We start from the raw sequence: 15,851 nt of genomic DNA on the forward strand, positions 1-15,851 counted from the left end.
AATTCAACAGATAAAAACCAACCAATGGAAAGGATACTGTTTGACGCTCAAGAACCAGGAAAACAAGATGCATAACTGTGCATTGTCTGTATAATAAATGAAACTTCACTTAACTGAAATCATTTGAAAGTACCAAACATACTACTATTGTCAATGACTGGTCTTTCAATCTTTTTTTTTTTTTTTTAAGTCAACAAGTGTGCCCTAAAGAGTTTCTAAACACAGAGTGGAAGAGCAAACTAGGTTCTGATCTTGTCTTTGTATCTTTAGATTCCAGTAGATATTAAAACCCTACAAAATGGGAGGTTTTTTTAAACTTTTCTTTTGTTTGCTAGCTTTTCTTAGGCACTGAAGTTACCAAAAGTGGAGTACATCAATGATGGGCAAATGACTGTCTAAAAAGCAAATGAGTAACAACAAAAATATTAAGAGATACACAAAGAGTAAAAGAATGCATGAATAAAAATCTACCAGGAAGAATTTCCCCCAGCTCAATAGGGCAAAAGATCCACTATAAAAGAAGCAAACAACCATTCTGAAACTTAATTACATTTCAAAGTAATGTAGTTACATGAAAGGAACAAAACATTTTTGTTCAATAGTTTGCCTACCAGATGGCACTTCTAAATATAGTAATCTAAAACCTTCTGTTTGTTCTATAAATAAAGATGAAAGGAACAGCAATAATAGCTAAGCATTTAAATCACTGGAAATAAAAGAGCACTTTGATTAGGTTTGGGAAAATCTGGTTTATCCTAATAAGGATCCTGAATCTGGGAAGACTCAAGTTCTAGGTGAAACTCAGAATCCCAGACTTCCAGGACTGCTCTTCTATCTGCCCAAAATGGTTTTCATTCAGGTAGAGAAATAAACCAGGAACTAATACCAGGAGACTTGGGGGATATCTCAAGTAACGTAAGAACTCCTAATCAGTAGAGACTCTAAAGGGCTACAGTCCAAATCCCAGAAGTATTTGGGGGTTTGGGTTTTATTGTTGTTGTTGTTTTGCTTTTGAAATGAAATAGCTGGGGCACGCCCTGTCTTATTTTTGTGAGGTCACATGTAAATGTGTAACAGTTAGGGACCTGGACTTCGGAGTCAGACCTAATATGTGAGCCCAGGTTCCACAAATGACTGGCAGGATGCTCTTGGGCCAAGTTCCTTACCCTTTTGAGCTTCACTGGCAAGAACAGAAACCGATAGTACAGAATTTTATGGAAACTTACTTATGACAACACTTGGCACTTATTAAGTCCCAATGATTTTCAGCTATGTAGTATCAGTATTAACAGTATGTATTAGGTATAGTATATTAGCAAATAGTTATGTATCTGATTTTCTGCTGTTTTTCAAAGCATGAGATGATGCGCTGCCAGGTTCTCTGGCAGTAATGGAGTTCTAAGAGCAGAACTTCAAGCCTTACCTGGCATAGCTCCAAGTGGTTTCTCCTAGTATGACACTGCCCTCCTCTCACCTGGCTCTTATAAGTGATCCAGAATTCATGTGTGGAAGCCAGGCCTACAGATAGAAGTATTTTTTAAGAATTGCTTATCAGAGGTCAGTCCTCCCCAGTCTGTCCTCTAGAATGACTTCATTCTCAGCACTCTCAGCTGAAGATCTAGAGGCTTTAGTGAAATGACTCAGAGCTCTTTTTGGATCTGGTGAACTAACAGGGTGTAGGACCATTCCCATAGACAGCAGTGGTCCAACACTGTGATAGAATAGACCTTATCTTGGCAACTGAGCCATGATGTTAAGCAACTTAGTCACTTGGGAGTAGGGTGAGTACCATCAACAAAGAAAAGATAAGTTGGAGTTGCTTAAACATGATGCATACTACAATGAACAGAAGACTGGTGTTTAATGGCACTTAAAGTTCTCTTGGTTGTCTGATAAATTTTACATGAGGAAAGAGCCATCTCCTGGGTCTACAGTCCTTCCCATTAAAAGATGTCTATGGTGAGGTCTTTATGTAGAAGGTAATTCCATTCATTTTTGGTAGTTTAAAAATTGTGATAAATTTTACATAACATAAAATGTATCATTTTAACGAGTTTCTAGTGTAGAGTCCAGTAACACTAAGTACATTCGCAATGTTGTACAATCATCATCACTATTTCCAGAAATTTTTTGTTACCCCAAACAGAAACCCTATGCCCGCGAAACATCTCATTTCCCCTTCCGTTTACTTTTGATAATTGCTAACTTTACTCTCTGTCTTTAGGAATATGTCTATCCTACGTATCTCATGTAAGTGGAATCATACAATATCTATCCTTCTGTGTCTGGTTTATTCCACTTGGCATACTGTTTTCAAGGTTCATCTGTGTATGAAATGTATCAGCATTTCATTCCTTTTTGAGGCTGAATAATACTCCATTGTAGGTGTTTACATTTGTTTTCCATCCATCCATTGGTGGCTGGTTGGGCTGCTTCTACCTTTTGGCTCTTGTGAATAGTGAACACTGCTGTACAAATGTCTGTCCGAGTTCCTGCTTTCATTTCTTCATACATAACTGAAAGTAGAACTGCTAAATCATATGGTAATCATCTGACTTTCTGAGGAACAACTAAGCTGTTTCCACAGCTGCTGCCCTATTTTTCATTCCCATCAGCAATGCACAGGGGTTCCAATTTCTCCACATCATCACCAACATTTATTTTGTTTTTCTAATAACAATCAACTTAATGGGTGTGAAACGGTACCTTCTTAGATTTGCTGTGTAAACTATTTTTTAAAACTATTTTTTAAAACTACAGTTATTATATAGTCACATAATATAGTTATATTATATAGTCTTATTTTGCATATAAAAAGCTACAAATATCCTGTTCAAGGCCCGAAGTGGAAGGATTTTAGCTGTTAAACTGTGAACATAATAACACCAATATTTCTCCAAATAAAAAGGCAATCCTGAATTTCACGGTGGCAGTTAAAAATCCTGCAGCAAATAAATGTACCCACTAGCCTTATCGAAGCTGACACCTGCACAAAACAACCCGCTGCAAAACCAGACTCTCAGGGAAGCAAGAGATAGCTCAGACCTGACCCAAAGGCAGGACCGTACCAGCCCCGTCGCGCATGCGCGTCTCCAGGCGCGCCCCCTGCGTGCCGACGTGCGCGGGCCCGCGGGGCGGCGGAGGGGCGGGGCCCGCGGGGCGGCGGAGGGGCGGGGCCCACGGAACTCCTCGGGCCGCCGCGATGGCGTCTGTGTCGGGCTCAGTGCGGTTGCAGCGTTGCATCGTGTCGCCGGCTGGGAGGCACAGCGCCTCTCTGATCTTCCTGCACGGCTCAGGTGGATTACAGTTTTACATCCTAGTTTTCTGCTTGGGAATCGTCTTCCCCTGGGGTCCCCTCGTGTTGCCCTAGTGGAGGAGTCGCTGGGCCTCGATAGGGCTCAGTGGACTCGGGGAGGGCGACCCTCGCCTCGCTCACCCCGCGGCTAAGGACACAGGGCCTTCTCCACCTTGTATTCCCTTTTTCGATCATGGGCCCATCGTGCTCCCTGATGGCCCTTGCGTCCCACCACTGGTCCATCCCTCCATCCGCAACACTCTCTCCATTTGCAACCCTTGCTACCGCCCCTCCCCCTCCCTATTCTCCCTCAAGTTTAAGAAGCAAGTTAGCAAGGTAAGTTGTCTACTAGACACCAAGGATTTAGTACTTAACAGCGTCAGCTGTTAGTGATCGGGATTTTCAACCGCTTTAGATAATTTGCCACTTTATTTTTCCAGTCTCTCGTACCACTGTGGACAGTTGAGACAGTTAACTTAATATTTATGTCCTTTCCGCGAGGCGCTGTGCCAGGCCTGGAGTACTTTCTCCCTTTCCTCTCTTTCTTGCTACTCCTTCCTTCTTTCTCTTTCCCGTTCCTGTCCTGAAGCCCCCGAGATACTAGCACAGAGTCCACTCTCAGTCCCCAGGGCAGATACCTTCCTTCCCCTGCCCGCCCTTAGTGGTGTGTGTGCTTCATTCTGTATAGCTTTCCTTACACTCCTCTGTAATGACTTAAGCCTGTCTTTCCCCCTTCACTTTCCCTTCCTCAAGAGGAAGGACCCTTATTTTAATCTCTGCATCCCTAGTGCTTGGCCTAGGGTAAGTTCTTGGGAAATATTTTTTTAAAGAAATGAGATGCAGCCGGTGTCCTCAGAGCGCCTACCTAAAGTTAAAAACAAAAACAATTCAATTAGTTTGAGTCAGCAGTGGATGGGAGATCACAAGATGGTACATGATTTACTGCCAAGAGAATTGTAAGGAAAAAAACTGTGGTTAGGCATATTAAGGCATTTGGAAGATGAAGAGCTGAGATTTTACCGATTTGACTTAAGAACATGGACTTTGAGCTGAGACTTGTAGTTGGATAGTGGAGGGGATTGTAAAGGTACAAGGTGGAGACCTGGAAATGGGCAGTTAGCCCTGATAAGTTGAACAGCTTGCTCAAGGTCACTTGGCTGTTGCTGTGAGTGGTAGTGGAGTTAGGATTCGCACCCAGATCTCCCTGACTCCGGAAGGGTAAGGTGGAAAAACTCTGAGCTAGGCTGTTTCATTTTGGAAATAGGCAAGAAATGGGCCAAAGATGTTTAACGGGAAGGACTTCGCTAATGAAATATATTTAGAATGGTGAAGTGAGGTGTCTAGGAGGACACCAAAGCCTTACAACTAAGAGACTGTTCCTGGTACTATTTGGGGCTCCATGGGGTTCATTTATAAGCATCCAGAAATTCCCAGATACTGTAGCCTTTGTAATAAATAAGTGTTTTGTAATATTGTTAGGAAATACTTCTAGACTTTTCTTTTTTCCCGTGGGCCACTTTGCTTCAAGTATCATCCTTACTCTTCAATTTCAAATTACTTACATTTTTATAAATTGTAAACCCTAAATATATATTTTTCCTTTTGTACTTTGGAACAGAGTTTATCCAAAGAATTCTTCTGCTAATTATGCAAATGAAATGCAATTTCCATATAGTTAGAGCTCCACTGCAGTAAATTAAAACTTGTACTAGGAGTATAATTTTACGTTAGACTTACTATATGTGGTTATATTATAGGTGTTTGGGTTCTGCCTAATCTAAATACAGGCAACCCGTTTTAATAGTTGTTACATGCTCTTAGAATAAAGTGCAGGCTTTTTAAAAAAGTGGGCCTTGTGAATGGATGAGTGGGTGTTACTTTGTAGCACTAAGTTTTGCTTTTCAAGGTTGGAAAAGTATATTCAGAGGCAGGTTTTTTTGGTTGCTTTTTTTGTTGTTTTTTCATCCTAAAAGGCTGAAGTTCTCTCCTAGGCTATGATAGTCATAGAAGAAGGTATGAGAATGTGAGTAATACATAGCCAACTTAATTTGAGCCATTCCTACACCTAAAATACCAAACAGGTACCTTCTTTCAGGATGATAAAAGCAAGTAATAGTTTAATTAGCTTCGTTCAGCTTCCCAGCTTAGATTAATTCACTCTGTTGTATGTTCCTTTGGAACATTACGGCACTTCTTTTAATGGTATCCATTATTTGTAATTCCCAGAATTAATTTGTAGTTCCCAAACTGCGCTATAAGGTTCACACAGACCCAAATTATGCATATCTTGCTTTTTCCTCATGCAGTAAATCAAAGCGAACTGAGTTGGCGCTTAGTGAAGTTACTAGTAACTTTACTAGTAACCGCTGTGTTGCTAAATGTGGGGAACATTTTTCAGTCATCTTCTTATTTGAACCATCTGCAACATTCGATGTTCTTGAAAGACTTTCTTGGTACTTACTAACCTGTTTTCTCCATATAATTGATTTTCCAGTCTCATCCTGTTCTGTCTGTTAATGTTGGGGCTTCTCAGAATTTGGTTCTGTGGTCTCTTTTCATTCTGCATTTTTCTCTGCTGGCTAATGTGCACGTATGGCCTAGGATTCTATGTTTTCCTCTATATAGTAACATACATTTGTGTCTCTATTTTAATTTAACTTTGAGTTCTGGACATGTTTATCCAACTGCCTCATAGTCGTTCATTTATTAATCCATTCATTCAGGAAATATCGATTATATGGCCCCTGTGCAGTGCACTGTTCCAGGCTCCAGGCATATATTAATGAACGAAACAAACGAAAAGTTCCGGCTCTTGTGGACCTTACATTCCATTGGAGGAAATACTGTATAGTGGATAGTAGTGAGTTCTGTGGAAAAAAGAGAAAGCAAGACAAGGAGGATGGGGGGTATTGGAGTGATAGTTTAGCTAAGGTGGTCAGAGTAGGCCTCACTCTGAAGGTGGTACTTCAGCAGCTAGACCTGAGTAAGTGAATCATGTGGGTGTTGGGTTAGACTGTTGCAGACAAGGGAGAAGGCAGGACAGAGGCCCTGAGGCAGGTTCCCTGACATTCACGGGAACAACAAGTCAGGCGTTTTCCCTGGTGGGAGAGGAGTAGGCCAGGATATCCAGAGGATCCTGGCGCAGGTGATAGGAGGCAGGGTCAGCAAACTTCCTGTAAAGGGTCAGGTAGCAACCATTTCAGATTTTGCGAACCAGATATGGATTCTTTCACATTTTTCTTTTCTGCCTCCCTTCCTTTTTCTCCTTTTTCTTTATTTTTTTAGCAACTCTTGAAAGATGTAAACACCATTCATAGCGTACGGCTTTTGGCTTTTGCCTTCCAGCTGGCTGTAGTTTGCTCAACCCCAGGTAGAGGACCTTGTAGGCAGGGTAGCGAGTGTAGCCCTGCTGATTCATGTGTTTCCTGTCTCAGTGTGTAGTTCCATTGTGCATTCAGTTATCCTGGCCAGAAACCTCGCTGTCATCCTTGAAGCCTTCCACCATTGCCCTTATAACCGATCTATTACCAATACCCATTTATTTTCTCTCCTGAGGATCCTTGCACCTATCCCCGTGCATGCCAGTGCTAGACCCCTAATTGAAGCATGTCCTCTGGACCGTCACCTCCTAACTGATCTCCCCACACCTACTTTTGTCCCTTCTGTCATCACACAGTTTCCAGAGTGACCCTTAGAGGACAGCCCCCTTTCTGCCAAAAAGTAACTTCCTGCCGTTAGGATTGGCCGCATCCCTACTGTTTCTCCAGCCTCGTCTCGTGCCCGCTGCTCTTGCCGTCAGTCTTAGATGTCCTCCCCCTCCATCCTGGAAAGGATCTTAGCGTTTGCCCTATTCTGTCCAAAATGGTCTTTTCTCGTTGGCCTCAACTTTTCACCATCCGGTAGGTCTTGAAAACTGGGTCAGTTTGTGTCATGTGTGATCTACGCATTAAATAAACAACTAACTCAGTGGCTAAAATACAAACTGAACTTTGCTTTGCAGAGCTGGTCTTCTGATGTTATCCCCGAACTCCTTAGCTGGGTCAGTTCTGAATGTAGTAAACCGTGGCAGCACCCAGTGTCTCATCTTCGCAGTGGTTCTGTTTGTCTCTCATGTTCATGTGTGATTGTTTGACTTGTGTGTGTTTCTCGCAGTTTAAACTGTGTCCTCCGTGAGAGGAGGGACTCTTTCTTCCTTGCCATCACCGCCTCTCTAACAGTGAGCACAGTGCCTGACTCAGTGATAGGTATTCAGTAGATAGACTCTGAGTTGATGTCTAATGAGCTGATCTAAAAAAATTAAAAGTTGTTACCTTTAAAATTTTCTCTTCAGGACTATATAACATGGACCTAATTTCCTTCCATTTTTTAATAGAAATATCCATACATTAATTCTTGCATGGATTTTGGTTATTTTTTAGCTTTGGGATGTATAATCGTTATTTTACATCACATAAACGTGTTATCAAAATTAAATTTAGATTTCTTCAAGTTAAAAATAAAGTTTGCTAAATACCCCTTTTGAAAGATCTTGTTATTTTAACCAAGAAAATCGTTTTAGATCGTTCCATCTACAAAAGTTTATATTTGCTTCAGAAATTTACTATTTTTACAGGTAAGATAAGAAATGACAGTGTTTAAAATCAGATACAGAATATTTTTAGGAAAATAATTTACTTCATCTATTTGTGCCTGTTTTACCGTTTAAACAAACAAGGAAACTTGAAACTCAAACTTGAACAAGGTCTTGAAAGTGATCACTGGTGAAGTTAGGAGTAAAACTTTCTAAATAATTTTTGGTTATTAATGCCTGATCAACTAATTCATGTTGATAAACTGGCTTCTGTGGAGTTATTTTTACATATGGAGATTTTTTTGTATTCCTTGTTCCAGCCTCTGTGTGATATGAAAGTTATAGAATGCTTTTAAATACACTGTGTTGTCAAAATGTTTTGTCTTAATCGATATTTTGTGATCCATCAGGAGATTCTGGACCAAGATTGAGAAAATGGATCCAGCAGGTTTTAAATCAAGAGTTAACATTCCAACACATAAAAATTATTTATCCAACAGCCCCTCCCAGGTATGTAGTAATTTCTCTCACTGCTCAGCATAACTGTGGCATAGAATGTATATAAACAGATACACCAGCTAAATGTTCTTGAGACTTCATTCTGTATTTAAAGTATTTTGAATTGCGGTACCTTTTTTTCTAGAACTTTTTTTTTTCTCCCCAGTTCCACAGTGGAGCCAAGTTTTGTGAGACAAGTCATTTCTTTCCTCTTTGTAAAACATTCCCTGAAGCTCTGAAACTTTGTCCTAAGCACTCTGGCCCTGCACATTGCTCATCTTTCAAATTCTCTTTTTTTCCCTTCGTTTACCCCAAAAAGAAACTAATAGCTCCCAACAAGTATAAGCTTTCTAATAATTTAGTTATGCCAGAGTTCATAATTTCAGGCAAAGTGTTTTGGAGCATTCTTTCTACACTTAAAAAGATTTAAAAACAATGTTAAGTTTTTTGAATCTGTAAGCCATAATAGGAATATGGAATTGACTACTTAATAAATATTTAGATTATATAACCCATAAATGTGTTTAATAAAATGCACAGTCATGAGATTGGTATAGTTTTGAAGTCATACTGCTTTTTATAGTTATTAAGTTAGCATCTGCATAGGCTTTTATCCTGAGCACATACTTTAAACTGGGGTTTGCAAATCCTTTTTTGGGTAACCAAAATTATATGCTGAGCTCTGCATCCCTCTCTGATTTCCCATTATCTGTTCTTGATTTTCCTTATTAATTATTCTGTGTGCTTATACACAAGCATTTTGTTCTTATTTTTCTGTTAACTTAATGTTAAGGAGAATCAGAACCAGAACTTCAAGGACTTTTTTTTTTTTTTTAAGATTTTATTTATTTATTTGACAGACAGAGATCACAAGTAAGCAGAGAAGCAGGCAGAGAGAAAGGAGGAAGCAGGCTTCCTGCTGAGCAGAGAGCCTGATGCGGGGATCAATCCCAGGACCCTGGGATCATGACCTGAGCCAAAGTCAGAGGCTTTAACCCACTGAGCCACCCAGGCACCCCTTCAAGGACCTTTTTAATGTGCAATTAAGATTTTACTTACTTATTAAGTAAGTAAGTAAGTAAGATTTTACTTACTTAGTTGATAGAATTGAAAGAGGTAGAACAATAAATAAAATAATGTCATAAAATTTAAGATTTTTAAAAAAGTTAATATATTTTTAAAGGAGTTTAGTAGTTTGGTGGTGCAAATAAAAGACCTACTGACCAAGGGGTTATTTTTGTATTGTTTCAGTTGAATGCCTTTGAAATGTCAAAAGAGCTTGTCATTTGCTATTCATTTTAGTGAAGTTTGGGAGGAGAAGGACAGTGGTATTCCTATGGAGATGGGAGAGAGAAGTTCATTTCAGCCTGAATATAAACATAATTGTCTAAATTGAATGGAAGATCATTGGAAACAGATTCTAGAATTAATGCTTTCAGCTTATGAATTTGATATTATCAGCAGTATTGATACATGTTCCAGACCAGTGGATTTCAAACTTTAGGCCCAAAATATTTCTGAGAATCCAAAAATCTCCATGGATACTCGGTATCATCTGTGGGTGCTGTTGTGTTTAAGTAAAATATAAAATCACTGAAATATTTTACTGAATTCATGGTAACTTTGGGGTATTATATATTTTCATCATCAGTATGTATTTGAACAGACCATGAAACATTTTGGACCATGCGAACCAATGCAATGTAATATGAGCTAACATGTAAAGTTAAGTGTTCTGACACCGCATTAAAAAAAGGAAAAACCAACAAGTAAATTCATTTTAAAATATGTGTTACTTAACCAATTATATCCCAAATATTTTCATTTCAACATGTAGTCAATATAAAATTATTAAAGTGATAAATTACATTCTTTTATTCATTCTAAATCTTTGAAATCTGGTATATATTTTACCTTTGCAACACTTCTCCATTTGGATGCTGGTCGAGCAATTAAATTTATATTAAATAAATAATTACTTCTTAAAGAAAGCAGAAACTCTTAATTTGAAAAGATAGATGCACTCCTGTGTTTATTATTGCAGCATTATTTACAGTAGCCAAGATATGGAAGCAACCCATGTGCCATCAATAAATGAACAGATAAAGATGTGGTGCATGTATGTGTGTACACTCGCACACACTGGAATATTACTCAGCCATAAAAAAGAATGAAATCTTGCCATTTGCAACAAGATGGATGGAACTAGAGGTATTATGCTAAGTGAAATAAGTCAGAGAAAGACAAATACCACGTGATCTCACTTAATATGGAATGTAATAAAACCAGCAAACAAAGAAACAAACCAAAAAACATTCTTTTTTTTTTTTTTAAGATTTTTTAACTGACTTATTTGAGAGAGAGAGACAGAGATAGCGAGAGAGAGCACAAGTGGGGAGGAAGGGAGAAGCAGGCTCCCCGCTGAGCAGGGAGCCCGCAGCAGGGCTCCATCCCAGGATCATGACCTAAGCCAAAGGCAGACACCCAAATGACTGAGCCACCCAGGCACCCCCCAAAAACAGATTCTTAAATACAGAGAACAAACTGATGGTTGCCAGAGGGGAAGTGGGTGGGGGATAGGTAAAGCAGGTAAATGGGATTAAGAGGTACAAATTTCCAATTATAAAATAAATAAGTCACAGAGATGAATAGGGAATATAGTCAATAATGTGATAACATTTGACAGGTGGTGACTACATATATCGGGTGAGCTCTGAGTAATGTATAGAATTGTTGAAGCATGTTGTATACCTGAAACTAATAGAACACTGTATGTTACTTATACTTCAATTAAAAAATTACATAAAATAAAAGTAAAAGTTCAGTAACTGGTTAAATTAGCTACAGGTTGCAATGCTTTATAGCTCCATGTGACTAGGAGTTACCATTTTGGGCAATGTAATTTCAGACTTTAATAAAAGAAGGTCCCATACATTTATAATGTGTGAGGGAGACTCTCCTAGATCAAATAGTGCTTGAACTTGTAAGATTTCCTTTTTTTTAAATGAGATGATTTAAATTGTAGTTTTCAAGCAAGGATGATTCTCCCTCAGAACATTTGCACATCTGCAGTGTTTCAGAGACATTTTGGTTGTCACGGCTGGCAGGAGAGGCAGCCTGACAGGCTCCGGGCATCTACCGGCCAGAAGCCTGGGATGCCGCTAAATGTCCTATACCGCGTGGGACAGCCCCCACAACAGACAGTTCTCCAGCCCCAAATCACAGTGGTGCCCAGGCTGAGAAACCCTGCTTTAAATTACACATCTAGGGGCGCCTGGGTGGCTCAGTGGGTTGAAGCCTCTGCCTTCAGCTCGGGTCATGATCCCAGGGTCCTGGGATCGAGCCCCGCATCAGGCTCTCTGCTCGGCGGGGAGCCTGCTTCCCCCTCTCTCTCTGCCTACTTGTAATCTCTGTCTGTCAAATAAATAAGTAAACCTTAAAAAATAAAAAATAAAAAATAAATAAATTACACATCTATTCCTGCACGTACCAGGTGATTAGTATCTTGGTTCTCCATTAGGGGCGGATGTGGGGGGGAGGTTGCAGTGTGGTCAGCTGTTTATATTTTAGAAAAACAAATATCTGAGGTAATTAAAGTATGAATGGCATCATTGTCTTCGAATCAATACAAAAAGAAGTTGAGATTGCACCTAAGAACAGGTCTTTATGTACTAGGCTTTCTTTATTTTTAGATTTAATTACTTGAGGTCAGAAACATTAAATACAAAATTCCACTTGCCTTCAGAATTTACTCTTGAGAGCATGGGATTGTGAAGCTTTGCTTCCCTGTTTTCACTGGCTCTAAGATTCCTAAAATGAAGAAATAAAAACCTCACAATTGAATAAACTTTGCAGTTTCCCATTCAGGAATTCAAGAACTTTTCAAAAATTTTCAGAAAGAGTGTATATATATGTTTTTACTATAAGTAAGATCTATAGATCTGCATCATGGAATATTACATCTCAGACCTCTATCATTGATTAGAGGCATCAAATAAGAGAGTGAAATGGAACACATATGACTTTTTTTTTTTAATTTTAAAGATTTTTATTTATTTATTTGACAGAGATCACAAGTAGGCAGAGAGTCAGGCAGAGAGAGAGGGGGAAGCAGGCTCCCAGCTGAGCAGAGAGCCCGATGCGGGGCTCGATCCCAGGACCCTGAGATCAGGGCCTGAGCCGAAGGCAGAGACTTAACCCACTGAGCCACCCAGGCGCCCCTAATGAAACACATATGAATAAGGATAGTAATGCCAGTTAATTTGCTGTCAATATACAAATCAAGTGAGTTTGTAAATGTTTACTGTTTTCAAACGTAAATACCAGAACCCTCAATCGACCTAGCAAAGTTATTTTGTGTCAGATATTTAGTAAGTTGTACATTCTGTAGCTCTTCTGTATTTCTTTGGTCCTTTCACACATTGGAAATCAAATGGTACTGATCAAGGATTACCAATGGCTCTAGACCTTTCGATTTTATGATCTTCCAAATGTCAGGAGGGATCTTACAACAGGCAAGTATAACAAGCAAGAACTGGTTCAGTGTTTTATTATATTAGAAAATCTAATTCAACATTACTGTGAAATCATTTTTCTTTTGTCCTATGAATAGTGCAGAAATCAGCAAGTCTTGCTTACAGATGTTTCAGACTCAGAGCAATTAGAAACTGTATTTAATATGTAATTTAAAATTACAAGATTTGAACTATTTTCATTTTCAAATTTGAACCATATCTTTGGTGACTGAGGATTTTTCAGTTTTAGTTCATCTTACATCTCATGGTACTTTTGGCATATGCTATTTCCTTGCTGTTTTAATGTATTTCCAGATTATTTTTTACTTAAATACAGGGGCGTTAGCAGCATTGAAGGAGTAAAGACACTAGATAGTGTTTACCGTTCAATAATATTTTATTCTCTTGTCCTATTGAAATTGGTGACGATGTTTCCTTAATTTCATTGTGAATTAAATGTAATACATTTTAAGGGTTTTCATATTTTTAGGCCTAATTTTCTGTCCCACGGATGGTCGTTTCTTAGTTTTTTTTCCCATTAAATTATGTTTGGTGGGAAGGTATTACGACTCCTGTTCACCGTCTGGCCTCTTTTCGGTATTCCTTTCGAGGCTATTCAATCAGTCCGGCCCTAATGCCCTCAGGGTTTAGAACTGTTAGTGGTGATTTTATATAAATATAGTTCATAAAAATTTATCCTAGAGGAACAACATTTTGGAAACCTTTTACATTTTCCTAACTAAAAGTAAAAACTTGAGTAAACCACAAGTATTATAAAAAGTACATGGCTACTGTTAAGACTCTCATCCTCTCTTTAATATCTGTAATGTCTGGCTTATTTAGTTTTGCAAATGTGAGTTCATACTAAACATACAGTTATAAATTCTTCCTTTTTTTCACCTAATGCTGTATTTGATGATTTCTTCCTATGATGATTTTGTATTGAAATACAGAAAACTGTTTAATAGCTACAGAATATTCTTTAAAATTTATTCTGTTGTAGACTGTTTTAGTTTTTATCCTCAGTTTACCACTATGTATGTCTGTTTATCCTATTTCTGATTTTCCTTCAGGAAAAATTCCTAGAAAGTACTCAGAGGACTTACAGTCAGTTTCTTTTTTTCTAGGGGATTAACTCTTCTAAATCGTTTTCCAAGAATGGACAGTTTGCATTATTACCAGTAGTGTATCAGGATACCCATTTCACCAAACACTTAGTAGCATTAATTTATTTTAAAAACAGTTTCTAATTTTATTGCTGAGGCTTTCTAAGGGTTATCTATCAGTTATCAAATAAACTGCTTTCAGTATCACTAATTCAGCTTAGCAGTTTACTGATGTATTTAGGTAAAAATATATATAGATAGATATGTGATTTTTTTCTTTGTACACTCAAAATTCTTTAAGTATTTTTTCTTAATCACAAAATTGCTGCTTTTACAATGATATCTACTTTATAATTTGACAACCTCTAAGATATAACAGACTGAGAAGAAAAATACATAGAAGTATTAAAACAGGAACAGAGTACTAATTTGTTGATTATTTCTAAGCTTAGTGAATGGATATAAGGTTTATAAATATGTATAGTTACATTTATATTTTATTCATTTCATTCCATTTATATTTAAGTATTTTATATATTTATATCCATTTATATTTAAGTATTTTATATATTTATATATAGATATATAAAAATATATTTATATATAATATATTATATATATAAATATATTTTTTATATATTAGCAAAAGTTATGTGATACATATCCAGAGTGATAATATAGTTGATATGAGCAATGAATCACTTGTGATTCTTCTGATTACTTTGAATCAGCAATCTGATACTATACAATGTCGAGTCTTGGAGAGTACTTCAGTTAAGGAGGAAAAGTGAAGACTTTTAGAAATACGTCATCTAATTCTTACTTTAAATAAAATTGTGAAGGCTGTTAATGAAAAATTTATCAGTTCTGGATCTTAATTTTCACATGTCTAAAATGAACAATTTGGACTAGATATCCAAAATCCTTTAGTCATTAACTTTTTGAATTTTAGGTCCCTTCAGATTTTATGCACTGTAAGTAAGAACCAGTACTGTAATACTCCTCATTTTTGCCACAGTGTTAGACCAATAGGTAAGGGAAATATTCGAGATATAATATCGTTCAGTAGACTATTGAAGATACATAGAATTATCATGGTACAGTGGTTAAAAATATGATTGGATTAAGCAGGCTCTGGCTTCCATCTGGATTTCTCTCAAGTGCTATAAGATCTTGAGAGCAAGGTATTTTACCCTTACTGGTGTCCCATTTTCTTGAAGTGCAAAATGGAACTAATAATTGTATCCACCTCAAAGAGTTGTCCTGAGAATATGTGATGTTACTGAATATATGTGTAAATCCTTAGCATAATGTCTGACATAAAATAAGTATCAAATAAATGTTAGTTATTAATAGTAATCTGTGATATCCTTGTGGACAGGATGTAGAAATATTATCCAAAGAATTAATTGCTGATAATCCTTGAAGAAATTTTCCAAGCCTATGTGTGTGGGTTGTATTTTCAAGTAATATTTGGGCTAGCAGTTGTAAAGCTGAGAAAAATAATGAATATATTAAATAACAAAATGGAAATCTGAAATGATCTGATAGTCTAGAATAGGGTCAGCAAACTACAGCCTGTGGGTTAAATATGGCCAATCACCTATTCTTATAAATAAAGTTTTACTGGAATACAACCACACTCTCTCATTTGCATATTATCTGTGGTTGCCTTTGTGCTACAAAAGGGATTTCGGTAGTCACCAAAGAGACTGTATGGTTCACAGAGCCTAAAATATTTACTCTGGCTTTTCCAGGAAAAGTTTGCTGACCCTTGGTCTAAGGCAGTAGCTTTCAGAATTGTTAAACTCCAACTCACAATGGGTTATATATATATGGGTTGCTGATCATGTACATACATTTCAGTG

At 37.7% G+C, this 15,851-nt stretch overlaps 1 protein-coding gene across 1 annotated transcript in view; it reads left to right on the forward strand.

The window, feature by feature from the left end:
• Window positions 1-3,135: 3,135 nt before the first annotated feature.
• Window positions 3,136-15,851, forward strand: part of LYPLAL1 (lysophospholipase like 1) — a 36,160-nt gene continuing 23,444 nt past the window's right edge. Inside the window, exons 1-2 of the mRNA XM_032318759.1 lie at window positions 3,136-3,296; window positions 8,276-8,375. Coding sequence (XP_032174650.1) covers window positions 3,203-3,296; window positions 8,276-8,375 — 194 coding nt within the window. The 5' untranslated portion in view covers window positions 3,136-3,202. The remainder of the gene's footprint in view (window positions 3,297-8,275; window positions 8,376-15,851) is intronic.

The sequence above is a fragment of the Mustela erminea genome, chromosome 17 (genome assembly GCF_009829155.1).
Source record: "Mustela erminea isolate mMusErm1 chromosome 17, mMusErm1.Pri, whole genome shotgun sequence".
NCBI classification, from domain to species: domain Eukaryota; kingdom Metazoa; phylum Chordata; class Mammalia; order Carnivora; family Mustelidae; genus Mustela; species Mustela erminea.